We start from the raw sequence: 14,206 nt of genomic DNA, 5'->3' as shown, positions 1-14,206 counted from the left end.
GGAAATAGGTTGAGGGATTCTTACCCGTATCGGTATTTAAAACGTCGTGCTACCTATTGTGTCTTCTGACGGTCCCTAGGTTTCTTGAATTTTTATTGACAAAATTAAAATATCAGTCACGTACCCAAAAACATTTAAAAGGCCAAAATTGGTGTTGAAAATCTTTTTCAGCCAATTTTAGGGTTACGACACGGCGGCAGTTTATCTTGGTCTGACCGGTTTTGGCTAGTTTTATATGTATTCTTGTAGAAAAACATATTAGGAGGCATCGGTTGGCCATAAAATCTATAAAAAAAAAAATCAAACCTACTAGCGGAGGGGGAGGGGGTCACCAAGTGCGGCAGCTCTGCCGCTTCTCCTTCGCAGCTGGGGTTTCTTCTTCGGGTAACCTACACAGAAAAGAACGGGGAACACAATGGTCAAAAAAATCGTATGAAACGAAAAACAATAAGGGGCTCATCAGAGAGAGTTTAGGGTTTTGGCTGTGGTAGCTTCGCCGGGATTTGTCCTCAGTTTTCGACTCACTCGTCATTTTTTTTACTCCAATATGACCATAGGGAGATTCAAAATTGAATTCTGAGCACAGAAGAGAAAATTTTATCTTTTTTGACGGTCTATGGTGGCTCTAGTGTGGGGGCGGTCAAGGATCGACCTCCTTCTCCGGTGTTTGGTTCTTCTTTTACGGCTATGGCTGGTCGGCTAGGGTTAGATTCTCTTATGATGCGATGTTTAAATACCCATCCTGTGTCGATCTGGGTCATCCGTTTGGGAACACGTGGAGCGAGAAGGGTCGTTCAATGATTTTTCATTTAGGCTGATTTCGTGAACGAATCTGGACCATTCATCACGATCAATCTTGTCCGTTTGATCACGTTTAAAGAAAGAATGCATTTGGGTCGTTCACGTGCGCGGGATGCTATCTGTCAGATCGCCCAGGCACACTGTTCGCTCATGTTGCTGACTGCTCCGTCCCACATAACCAATTTTTTTTTTTACGATTTAGGCCTATATTTTTAATTTTTCTTTCAAAAATACTCTCCAAATTTAAAAGTTTGCCCTTTTTTTTCTAAAAGTATTTTTAATTTTATCCATAATATATTTTTTTGAATAATTTAAATAAAAATTTAATTAAATTAATATTTTTAATTATTTATATATATTTTATAAATAAAAAAATTTATCTCGAGTCAAATTTCGGGTTCGAGTATTACATATGAAGAATCATCATATTTAAACTTTATTTCTTCATTAAGCAATCAACTATTTTTTTAAAATATCTAAATTTTAAATATTTCTACATTTGATTTTTTTTTTAAATTCTATTAGATATAACAATAGAAATTTTATTTTAAACAACCATGTAAATCATATTTTTATTAAAAATAAGTATACTCATTAGTGGCAAACTATTTTTACAAAAGTTCTATCATTCATAGTGTCATAAATAATCTAATATTTCATAAAGTAAAGTAAATAATATCAATTATTTTATCTTATAAAATACTCAGGTAAACAATTCTAAATAACAAATAACCTAATAATAAAATGATATAATGGTCAAAGTAGTAGTTATCAAACAAAACACATAACCTAAATTTTTCACTGATAAACAATAGCGAAAAATATATTATTCATAATTTCAACCCAAGCTTCACACAGAGAACATGCTTGTAATATCTAACTTATAATCGTAATCATGTAAATAATCTAAATTAGAAATACTGCCTCTAATAATTGCAAAACAAAAATTTAATATTTAGTTGAAACTCTATCATTTCAAATACTAAAGTCGAATATGAATTAAAACTATCCGTTCATTCATATTATAAATTTTAAAATATTTTATAGAATGTAACTCACTTATTAGTGTCTTTTAAAAAAAAAAGCAGGAAAATTTTTTTCAAGAAAAAAAAAGAAGAATTTTTTTAAGATAAGTTTTTGTAAAACTATAATAGTTTACCTAAAAAAATAATTATGTTATATAGGGTCATATGATATATAATCGTGGGGGACTAGAGTGTATAAACGTATATACCGTACAAGGTATACATGTACATGTACATATATATATATAAGGTGAATGAAGTGGATAGAATGGAATATTCTAAAGAATCATAAATGTTAAAAAGGTATGTTTGCATGAGCAAATATCTTTTTATGTTCCAAGTGCAAAAATTAAAGGAAAGAAGCAACCCTTTTTGTCTCTGTGCATTTTGGTATTTGGCAGAGACGGTTGGGATGACGCCAAAACTAAACAAGCCACGTAAACAAAGATACTCAAGGAAAGTATTTTTCAGAGTGGGACCCACATAATGTTTCATTAGTCAAACATGGTTTTGGTCAGGGAAAAAAGGACAACTACCCAATCAACTAAAAACATCACCTCTAATTACATACATACATACATACATACATACAACTCTATTTTATATATTTGATAAATTATGCATCAAATATATAAATAACAACTAGCTCCTACGTAATCAAAAGATTAAAATCTATTAATTATATTATGCAAATTAAATTAAGTGTAAATTTACACAAATTTTTAAATTTATTTTAATCATAACCTAAATTATGAACAAAAGTAATTCAATTACAGTATTAATCTATAAATATTTATTTCAATAAATAATTATTCCATGACCACATCAGCACCGTTAGGTGGTTCTAGAAACATTTCTATTTCTCCCCGATTTAAGGAAAAAAAAAAAGAAAAGAAATTTATGTAATTTTTTTCTAAAATTAATTACGTCCATATATATATATATGTATGTATATGATTTCTTAATATAAATATTTTTTTTATTTAAAAAAGCACATATTGACTTATAGTCATACTTAAATACATAATTTCTTTTAAAAAAAACAAAAAAAAAATAACTATTTAATTAAATAATAATTTAATTCGTTAATTATATGACAATCCAATGGTAAATTAGTTGGGTAAGAGTCCTCTTGTAGTTAAATAAGTTAGTTGTTATCTCTAACCTAACACTTTGGAAAAAAAAAAAAAAAAAAAAAAAAACTCATCCTATTTTAATATATAGTTTACCTGCACCGATTCCATGACATCTAAACACTTATATATATATAATCTATATAATATAATGGATGCACACTACATGCCTGATGTAAATCTAACCCCACAACATTGCCATACCAACTAATCCTATTTTAATTAATTTTGTTTCAGTAATTATCTAAATAATTATATTTTTTATTAAAGTTTACAAAAAGTTGTCATCCTTTCAAATAAATGTCATTGATTGTTATGTAATTTCTCATGGACAAGTATACTTTTGACCTGTATAAAATTCCTTAAACAACTCATTAATAACCATTAATTGATTGTTAACATAATAATATTCGTTAATTTATTATAAAACTATGAGAACATAAATTAAATAAAACACCCAGTTAATTCCCGCGATTTATTACAAAAATTAGTTTATATTTTAATTAAAATAGCCTTAATTTATATAATATATTCGTCTATTAATACAATTTCTTTTCATAATATATATAGATATAGTTGCATCTGTGAAATGTGAGGGCATTGCACCGGCCGCATTGGTGCAAGTGATAAATGATAATAAATACATTGTTGCATTGGCTGGCCGTTTAATTTGTTCTTCTCACGAACCCGACGCTCCTTTCCTTCGTATTTTGACACGTGGCGGTCTCCCACCGGTTCTCAAATGCGCTATTGATTCAACTTTACTAACCTTGTACGTGGCTTCGTTTCATTGGTCCGTCTTAGCATCTACTCACCAATCTGATTCTCGTATCTATTTTAACTTCAACGGCAGCTCATCAGTCTCATGAAATCTCCACCCGTATATTTTTTTTTTTTTTATACTTATTATGAAATTATAATATTTTTAAAAATATATTTGCGTTGAATTATTATATGATTTTAAATAATAAATTTTTAAATGATGGGCCAACTTCAACTTCAAATTAATTATATACTTTTGAATTCTGTTTTATTGTAAGATTTCGTCATAAATTACAACAATTTAATTGATACTTATTAAATTTCTAAATCATCCTAATTTGAATTCGTATTAATTATTTTTTACATGGTGATATATATTATATTAATCTTATTTTAAATAAGAATTCAAACTTAAATAAATCTTTTATCATGACTTAGATAATTTATGTTAAAATATAATGAAGATTAATTTTAAAATTTGAAAGCATGCTTTCATATATCTTGTTCAAATCATATCTAATATACTTTAAAAATAATAAATATAAGTAATTGAAAAGACCAAATCCAAGAGTGAACATAAATAAATTAATGTCATTGATAAACGAAAGCCTGCATTCAATATTATTGTTTGGTAATGTAAAAATTATAGAATTTATTACGTTTTTAAAAATAATTAAAAAAATACAAGTACAACATTCATAATTTTGTAAGGTGTCATTTTGTATTGACTTAAAATTAATAATATAAAATAACATGAATTATATAACATATAATATATATATATATTTTAAAAAAATTATTAAATGGTAACGTATGAGTTAGTCTTTAGATAAACTTGATAGGTTTTTGATTAACTTAAGACTTCTTAATTCCTTTAAAACATCTATTTAAATAATATAATATAATATATATCTGTTTAAAGGTTCTCATATTCTTATTATATGGATTTGATTTTTGCATTTAAATATAACACAACCTTATTTAAAATAATATAAAGAAAATGTGAAGTAGGAATGGGTAAAAGTTGGCTTAATTATAATATAATCTTGGTCATTAAAATTTTCATGAAGTATAATAAGAAAAAACATAAAGCAATTACTTAGTATAAGATGATATTGTCAACTAAAACAAAATTAAATATATTTTAGAAGAAAATAAATGCATGCATGTGAATACAAGAAGATGGTAACGAGGGTTCGTAGTGCTTGACGCGCAATGAACGTCTCTCTTCCCCCGCCATGACGGCGCAACTAATAATCAAATTAAGAGGATTTTAGTTTAATTTTGAAAAAAAATGAAAATAAATTTTTGTGATTTTTATTTCCTGAAAAAACGTCTCTGGTTTAGTTAATTATTTATTTTAACTCATAAAAAAGAAGGTAATTATAATCCACTGGAGGACAAACACTCAAGATTAATCTTTTTGATTATGCATTATTTAATTTAGCAAAACTTCTGTCTCTCTTCTTCTCTGAAGTTTCTTAAGATAGAGAAGGAGAGAGAGGAAAAGAAATATCAAAAACAACGAAGTCGTCGCCATTGATGATTTCGCGACCTCCTTCTCGTTTTTTTTTTTTTTGTTTTTTCCCGCGAAATCATCATTCTTTTATTACTTTCCTCGAATACTCCCTTGCTCATGTAGCCACCATGCTCCGTGTTTCTTTTTCTCTTTTCTCTTTTTGTTTCATTCCCTCTTGTGTGTTTTTAAATTGATTTCTTCCATTCTCACGTTTCTACAAAAATAAAAAATTTGACATTTTCTCTCATTTTCTCGGCCACCATATGGCGAATGGAATGTCTGTTTATAATACATAAACGCATCAAGTCAAAATGGGTGATCTAGTCTCCGTTCAAAGCTTCCTGCTTGCTCGTTACAGAGGAAAAAAAAGTGAAAAAAAATTAAATATTCAAATATACTGCATTCCGTCTCCTAGATTCCTTCTGGGTTCTGTAGGTTTTAAAAGGCCCGCTTAATTCTCACGACGTTCTGATTTCCATAGTGTTTCGGTTCTGGGTACACTTGTTTTGTGAAGAAGATAGCCGTTCTCCCTATCCCAATAGAATTCGTAGATTGTGAGCTTAGTTTATGGTTGACGTGGAATAGTTTTTTTTTTTTTTTTTTTTTTTTCTGCTATAGAGAGTCTCCCCTGTGCTGCTTGCTTGTATTTATTAATCATATCTCGAATTTTAACTTACGGGTTTTTGGAGCTATTGCCCTTAAAGTCGACGAGGTCTTTGTTGTCTTCCTGGTAAACTGGAATTTCTCATCTCCTTTCACTTTTCTGGCTGCCTCTATTTAATTTTTTTTTTTCTTTTAATGAAGTTTGGGGCCTGTAATTTCTGGGTGTACGTTAGCTATCTGCTGTATTTATGAGTGCGGTATGCCTTTAAGGTAGAGGACCTTGCCTCTTTTACTGATTAGGATTTGGATTTTGTGGCTTTGGCTCCTTGAAGGAGACTGCATTTACCGCTGAAGATTGATTTGTGGCAAGAGCTTATTCTTGTTTAATTTTCTGGGCCTCTCTCTCATCTCCCGCTGGTTTTGTTCAATACTGTGTACTCTATTCCTCAAAAAGGAAAAGTGTACTGGTAATGCAAAAAGAGAGAAAGACACAGAGAATGGGCGGTGGGAAAAGGAAGAGGCTGCATTTCAGTAAGATCTATTCGTTTAGATGTGGTAAAGCTTCTTTCAAGGAGGATCATTCTCTGATTGGAGGACCTGGATTCTCAAGGGTGGTTTTCTGTAATGAACCTGGCTGTTTTGAGGCAGATATTCAAAATTATGTTGGCAACTATGTCCGCACTACAAAATATACTCTTGCTTCTTTTTTGCCTAAATCATTGTTTGAGCAGTTTAGGAGGGTAGCCAACTTCTTTTTCTTAGTAACTGGCATCTTGGCCTTCACTCGTCTGGCTCCTTATTCTGCTGTTAGCGCTATTCTACCTTTGATTCTGGTGATTGGTGCAACAATGGTAAAAGAGGGTGTTGAAGATTGGAGGCGGAAGCAGCAGGTATTGCCATTTGCTTGCGTAATTATTAAGCTTCAGTTTTGTTTAGTTTCCTTTTTTAGAGTCACGGTTTTGAATTATCTGGTAGGAACTGAGTCATACCAGTCTAAGGATTCCCCTTAAATGAATCTCAGCAATATTTTCTTTTTTTTGAGTTTTCATAATTTATATTCTAAATCATAATATGGGAAAATTGTGGAGGGGCGTCTTGAGGCTTGAAAGTGACCCCGAGACTAGGACATTTTTCTCATGTTTTTGCAGCTTAGTGCTTTAAGGAGCCTATCTATGGATGTGTATATATATTGGAAAGGGGTGTTTTAAAAGAAGCATGTTGTCATCATAACTACAATAAATACAAACAATTTTATAAGATAATTGCAGTGATAGATCTCCCCATTATGGTGAAAGCGAAGGGCGTTAGGATCTCTATAGATCCTATGGTTCACTGTAGTTCTATTTGTCTGCTTGTTTCATTTATATAGTGGATGCAAATGGATATTTTACCTTTGTTAGTACAATGGAGAGAATGAGTGATCTTTAATTATCTGTTAGCTACTTGTCTGCTGAAAGTTGAAAATGTTTTTAGTCAGAATACGCGGTAATAGAAAGCTATCAGGTATTTGGTGCTCCTATTTTTTATCGTTTGTATTAGTATGATGCTTTGAATTGTTTCTGTTTGTATGGTTTAGCTGTATAGCATTATTTTGTTATGTTTTCTTCATTCTTGTTGGAGGTATTGACCAGATTCTCACTGTTTTAATTAATGCGGTAAATGTTCAGGATATTGAGGTCAATAATAGAAAGGTTAAAGTGCATCAGTCTGATGGGGTTTTTGATTACACTGAATGGAAGAATCTGAGAGTGGGAGATATTGTGAAGGTAGAGAAGGATGGATTCTTTCCAGCAGACCTCCTTTTGCTTTCATCCAGTTATGAAGATGCAGTCTGCTATGTTGAGACAATGAATCTGGATGGGGAGACAAACTTGAAGCTAAAACAAGGATTGGAGGCAACTTCAATCTTCCATGAAGACTCTGACTTTGGTAACTTTAGAGCTATTGTTAAATGCGAAGACCCAAATGCAAACTTATACTCCTTTGTTGGAAGTATGGAGTTTAAAGAGGTCCAATATCCCCTCACGCCTCAACAGCTTCTCCTCAGAGATTCAAAGCTCCGAAACACAGACTACATATATGGAGCTGTTATTTTCACTGGTCATGACACAAAGGTCATTCAGAACTCTACTGATCCCCCATCAAAAAGAAGTAGAATTGAGAGGAAAATGGATAGAATTATATACTTCATGTTTTGCATCTTATTTTTGATGGCATTTGTTGGTTCTATTTTCTTCGGCATTGCAACTGATAATGACCTGGAAAACGTGAGGATGAAGAGGTGGTATCTAAGGCCAGATAGGTCTGAAATCTTCTTTGACCCTAAAAGGGCACCCATAGCAGCTATTTACCATTTCCTGACAGCCCTAATGTTGTACAGCTATTTCATTCCAATCTCCTTGTATGTGTCGATAGAAATTGTCAAAGTTCTACAGAGCATCTTTATCAATCAAGACATTCTTATGTACTATGAGGAGGCTGACAAACCAGCACACGCCCGTACCTCTAATTTGAACGAAGAGCTTGGCCAAGTTGACACAATACTTTCTGATAAGACTGGAACTCTGACCTGCAACTCAATGGAGTTCATCAAGTGTTCCATTGCTGGGAAAGCTTATGGCCGTGGTGTTACTGAGGTTGAGAGAGCTATGGGAAGGAGAAGAGGTTCGCCATTGATTCAGGATCATGAGGAGGCAAACAGGGACAGCCTAACTGATGATTCTCCTGAATCAAGATCAACCATTAAGGGCTTCAATTTCAAGGATGAGAGAATCATGAATGGAAACTGGGTTAATGAGCCTCATGCAGATGTCGTCCAGAAGTTTCTACGTTTACTAGCAATCTGCCACACAGCAATACCCGAAGTGGATGAGGATACTGGAAAGGTGTCATATGAGGCTGAATCACCAGATGAATCAGCATTTGTTATTGCCGCAAGAGAACTTGGTTTCGAATTCTATGGGAGGACTCAAACAAGCATATCACTAAATGAGTTGGATCTGGTGTCTGGCAAAAAAGTTGAAAGGTTAGTAATTCTCTTTTTTTTCTGCGTGTGTCTAGAAAGGTAAGTATACACTGGTTAAGACAAAATTTATATGGATTACATCCACGGATGGAAGTCTTATATAGTCTATAAAGAGTGGAAAAGAGCAACTACACCTGATTCTTTTTTATGCTTTGGCAACAGTTTTTAACCATTGACTTTTTTGTTGTTTAGTAGTACAAAAAGTAGTTTTTTCCTCTTTTTTTTCCTTTTTTTTTCATTTTGAGAATTTTCACTTGTCCACTAAATAGCTAAATTCGTGTTCCATATCCACAACTATGCACTCTTCAGCATTGACTCATAAAGGTATAATGTCTGAAGAAGTTCCAGTGCCTGTACTACATGGTAGCCTTCCACGTAATACACTTATTGTGCGGTTTTGTAATTATGGTTATAGAATGCTAGGATTTGGAATTGGATTTGGATAGTTTTTTTCTCTTTTTTTTTTTTCTTTTTTTTCTTTTTTTTTCCTTTTTCATTTCAAGAATTTTCACGTGTCCACTAAATAGCTAAGATTCCTAGCCTGTATCCACAAGTATGCACTCTTCAGCATTGACTCACTAAGTTATAATGTCTGAAGAAGTTCAGTGCTTGTACTACATGGTAGCCTTCCACATAATACACTTATCGTGCAGCTTTGTAATTATGATTATAGAATGCTAGGATTTGGAATTGGAATTGGAATTGGATAGTTGCTTTTCTTTTTTTTTTTTTTCTTTTTCATTTCGAGAATTTTCAATTGTCCACTAAATAGCTGAGATTCTAGTCTGTATTCACAACTATGCACTCTTCAGCATTGACTCAAAAAGTTATAATGTCTGAAGAAATTCCAGTGCCTGTATTACACGGTAGCCTTCCACATAATACACATATCGTGCAGCTTTGTAACTATGGTTACAGAATGCTGGGATTTGGAATTGGACTTGGATAGTTTTTTTTCTTTTTTTTTTCTTTTTTTCCTTTTCATTTGGAGAATTTTCTCTTGTCCACTAAATAGCTAAGATTCCTAGTCTGCATCCACAACTATGCACTCTTCAGCATTGACTCACAAAGTTATAAGTTCCAGTGCCAACACTACATGGTAGCCTTCCACATAATACCTTATTGTACGGCTTTGTAATTATGGTTAATAGAATGCTAGGATTTGGATTTGGATATTCCTTCGTGTTTCTCCATCTCTCTCTCTTTTTTTGTGTGTGTGTTTGTGTGAGATTGCATGCCCTTAGGAAGGTAATCTTCTTTTGTGCGTATATGTTGAAGTGAATAATTTTCTTTCCGCAGGTCATACCAACTTCTAAATGTTATTGAGTTTAACAGCACAAGAAAACGGATGTCTGTAATAGTGAGAAATGAAGATGGAAAGCTTCTATTACTTTGCAAAGGTGCTGACAGGTTTGTTATACATTACCTGGAAAACTTTGATGTACGAGAGCCCTGTATTTTTCCCTTGCATTTTGTGATCATTTTTTCTCTTCTCATGCAGTGTTATGTTTGAAAGGCTTGCCAATAATGGCAGGGAATTTGAAGAGAATACCAAAGACCATGTGAATGAGTATGCTGATGCAGGCTTGAGGACTCTGATACTTGCCTACCGAGAACTTAATGAAAATGAATACACAATCTTCAATGAGAAATTCACCAAGGCAAAAAATTTAGTTAGTGCAGATAGGGAAACAGTAATTGATGAAGTTGCAGAAAATATGGAGAAGGATTTAATTCTTCTTGGTGCCACAGCTGTTGAAGACAAACTCCAAAATGGGGTGAGTTGGAAAATATAAAGAGTACTGCATGACCTTGTTGAGGTAGCAGATGAAGCATGTTAACTTAGATCTTATGTTTTGCCTGCTAGGTTCCTGATTGCATTGACAAACTTGCGCAAGCGGGGATAAAGATTTGGGTTTTGACTGGAGACAAAATGGAGACTGCAATCAATATAGGGTAGGACTTTCTGCTTAGGACTTCTTTGGAATTTACTTTCATATTCTTTCCAGAAGGTCTCTGACTTTAAGAAAAAATATTTGCAGCTTTGCTTGTAGTTTGCTCAGACAAGAGATGAAACAGATTATGATAAACCTGGATACTCCTGAAATCAAAATGTTGGAGAAAATGGGAGATAAAAGTGATATCAACAAGGTAAATCATCTTTGGATCCCCGTATTCTTATTTCTTGTCATCACAGTTCACTTTCTGCTCATTATGGGATTATTTGCCTGAGAAGATTAGTGAGTAATTTTTTGCTTGAACCATTAGTAGAGCCTAAGTGATTGTTGTAGTGATTGAATTGATTCTAATATGTATGGACATGATCCATGACTGGACCAACCAAACTGGTTGAAGTTTGTCTTCATGCTTTGACATCTGCTGTTTACCAATACCATTATATCTTGTTTTGCTTTGTTCCCAACTATTCTCTCTAGCCATCTATTTCTGTTGAAGGATAGTGAGAAATATATTTTGGCCCTCATATATTTTGATAGCACTGAAATATTTCATAGGGTCCAGTTGATTTTTTAGAGTAGTCTGTTACTTTTCTAACGCTAAGGATCACATTTTCGTTCTTGTTACTAGTTGGTGGTATTTCCTGATTTCATTATTTCTCTTCTGCAAATAGTGAAAATTATTCTCATTTTGGTTGCTCTATTACATTAATCTTGACTGGTTTGTAATTCTCATGCAAAAGATGGAGCTTCCATTTATCATTATGGGACATTACTCTTATGTTGATAGCTCTATATATTATAGAATTATAATTATGACATTGATGGGGTAAACTGGTCCATGTTTAGGCATCAAGGGAAAGTGTCCTGCAACAGATAGCTGAAGGAAAAAATGAAGTTTCTGCATCTGGTGGAAGCTCAGAGGCATTTGCTCTAATCATTGATGGAAAATCACTTGCTTATGCTCTAGAGGATGATATGAAGCAGATGTTCCTGGAACTTGCAATTGGCTGTGCATCTGTTATTTGCTGCCGTTCATCACCAAAACAAAAAGCATTGGTGGGTTTATGGTCTTTCAGTCATTTTTCTCTGTGATATTTCATTCCAGGTGTTTCATCTGTTGTTTTTTTTGAATGTTCTGCTAATATACTGTTCCTTAGATACTAATTTTTGCTAGATGCGAAACTGAATATTCAGGTCACGAGATTAGTTAAGTCTGGAACTGGAAAAACAACTCTAGCAATTGGTGATGGTGCTAATGACGTGGGAATGCTTCAAGAAGCTGATATTGGGGTTGGAATCAGTGGTGTTGAGGGGATGCAGGTGTGTAACGGATAAGGGCATTTTTTTGTTGGAGTATGTGACTCTCTCAGTTTCATTGTATATCTGAACACTATTGAAGTTTTCTACATTTGATTCTTCTCAGGCAGTCATGTCTAGTGACATAGCCATTGCTCAGTTTCGATATTTAGAGCGTCTGCTACTTGTGCATGGACATTGGTGCTACAGAAGAATCTCATCTATGGTAATGTGAACCATATCGTTTGAAATTCTTGGTTCAAAATTTTCAGGCAGTTTCAAGTTAAATGCTGGCCAAAACTTGAGCATCAAAATATTCAAGGAAGCCACATTCTTTAAAAAGTTCGTAACTTTCTCTCTCCACCGCCTGATTAACGCATTTGTTTATTTTCCCCTTGCAGATATGCTACTTTTTCTACAAGAACATCACATTTGGTTTCACCCTGTTCTTATACGAAGCATATGCGTCATTCTCAGGACAACCTGCATATAATGATTGGTTTTTATCACTTTATAATGTCTTCTTCTCATCGCTTCCAGTGATTGCCATGGGTGTCTTTGACCAGGATGTATCTGCAAGGTTTTGTCTTAAGGTATGCTCATTGGTATAATATTGGGACCTGGTTTGCTGGCCCTTTCTTTTTATTTCTAAACAAATGCTGCTTGTAAGATTATTGCTCACTCTGTCCTATCTTGCATGACAGTTTCCTCTACTGTACCAAGAAGGAGTGCAAAATCTCCTCTTTAGCTGGCGGAGAATAATTGGTTGGATGATTAATGGGTTTTTCAGTGCCATAATCGTTTTCTTCTTCTGCATGAAAGCTCTGGAACACCAGGCTTTTAACCAGGATGGAAAAACTGTAGGGAAGGAAATTCTAGGCACAACAATGTACACGTGCATTGTCTGGGTGGTTAACTTGCAGATGGCTCTGGCAATTAGTTACTTCACTTTGATACAGCATATAGTCATATGGGGTTCAATTGCTTTCTGGTACATTTTTCTCTTGGTGTATGGAGCCCTTCCTCCCAGTTTCTCTACCAACGCTTACAAGGTCTTCATTGAAGCTCTTGCCCCGGCACCCTCTTTCTGGATTGTCACAATCTTTGTGACAATCACGACTCTGATCCCTTCCTTTTCGTATTCAGCAATTCAAATGAGATTCTTCCCTATGTATCACGGGATGATACAATGGATAAGACACGAAGGACAGTCAAATGATCCCGAATACTGTGATATGGTGCGGCAGAGATCAATACGACCAACAACAGTTGGTTTCACAGCACGTTTGGCTGCTCGCAGAAATAGATTCAGAGATAGACATCAGAACCTCAGTAGATGAAATCTGGCAAACCCTTTTCAAATTAAAACCCCATCATACCGTATTAATCCAGCAAACACAGGATGTAAATATAAAATACCTGCCTTTCAATCCGAAACTCTGGCTTCTGTACAAGGCTATAAATTAACATATAGAGCTTTCTGAGTTAGACGAGTAAGTAAGCTCTGAAATTGAAGAGCCTTATGCAGTTGTAAGATACATATGCAGAAAATGACCCACATTGTAAATTTCAGCTCCTGTCCCTTTGAGGGTATACAAAATAATTAATTCTTTTCTGTATTTTGAATTTGTAGTATCAATGAGAAATGTATTTAATACGGAAAGATTTGTTGTAGATTGGAAAACAGTGCTGTTTTGATGAGAGTATTAATTAATTCGGTATCATAGTAGCAATTACTTTATTTGCTTATCTCTTTGGGTTTAAGCAGACTTTTTATACTTTAAAACACTAAGAACTCCAGATGGTTAATTGCAAGATCAAAATCTTTACAAGATCAAACTATTTACTTGGTTGATCAAGCATATAGTAAAATGATTTTTATTGAATTCATGTGGGTTCTCCGCCAATAAGATTCCAGTTCTGATTCTGATGAAGTATTTATACAGTCAAGGCAACCAGTTCATATATATGATAGATAGTCTGTATGTGTGTGTGTATATAAAATATGAAATGAAAAGAAAGCAAGAAGCTATTGATTCTTGTATATTAATTGGTTGATTTCCATGTTACAATAATTCTGAACA

The 14,206-nt window shown here is 33.5% G+C and overlaps 1 protein-coding gene across 1 annotated transcript; it reads left to right on the top strand.

Moving 5' to 3' along the window:
• The first annotated feature begins 5,133 nt into the window (after nucleotides 1-5,133).
• LOC110824108 (putative phospholipid-transporting ATPase 9) lies at nucleotides 5,134-13,863 on the top strand. Its single transcript, XM_088213041.1, has 11 exons — nucleotides 5,134-6,733; nucleotides 7,511-8,868; nucleotides 10,168-10,278; nucleotides 10,370-10,646; nucleotides 10,736-10,824; nucleotides 10,911-11,019; nucleotides 11,673-11,882; nucleotides 12,021-12,146; nucleotides 12,250-12,348; nucleotides 12,524-12,715; nucleotides 12,827-13,863. The coding sequence occupies exons 1-11, from the start codon at nucleotides 6,314-6,316 to the stop codon at nucleotides 13,460-13,462; spliced, it is 3,627 nt and encodes a 1,208-aa protein (XP_088069167.1). The 5' UTR covers nucleotides 5,134-6,313; the 3' UTR covers nucleotides 13,463-13,863.
• Nucleotides 13,864-14,206: the final 343 nt, after the last annotated feature.

The sequence above is a fragment of the Carica papaya genome, chromosome 2 (genome assembly GCF_054855325.1).
Source record: "Carica papaya isolate Zhongbai chromosome 2, ASM5485532v1, whole genome shotgun sequence".
In the NCBI taxonomy this organism is placed as follows: domain Eukaryota; kingdom Viridiplantae; phylum Streptophyta; class Magnoliopsida; order Brassicales; family Caricaceae; genus Carica; species Carica papaya.
The sequence above is the reverse complement of the archived record's forward strand: the minus strand, read 5'-3'. Positions and strand labels throughout refer to the sequence as shown.

Bases quoted from the DNA above. Each gene is read 5' to 3' on its own strand.
- LOC110824108 (XM_088213041.1), top strand. From the start codon at position 6,314: ATGCAAAAAGAGAGAAAGACACAGAGAATGGGCGGTGGGAAAAGGAAG. The intron at 12,349-12,523 runs GTAATGTGAACC...TTCCCCTTGCAG, and splicing joins ACAGAAGAATCTCATCTATG to ATATGCTACTTTTTCTACAA. The intron at 12,716-12,826 runs GTATGCTCATTG...CTTGCATGACAG, and splicing joins CTGCAAGGTTTTGTCTTAAG to TTTCCTCTACTGTACCAAGA.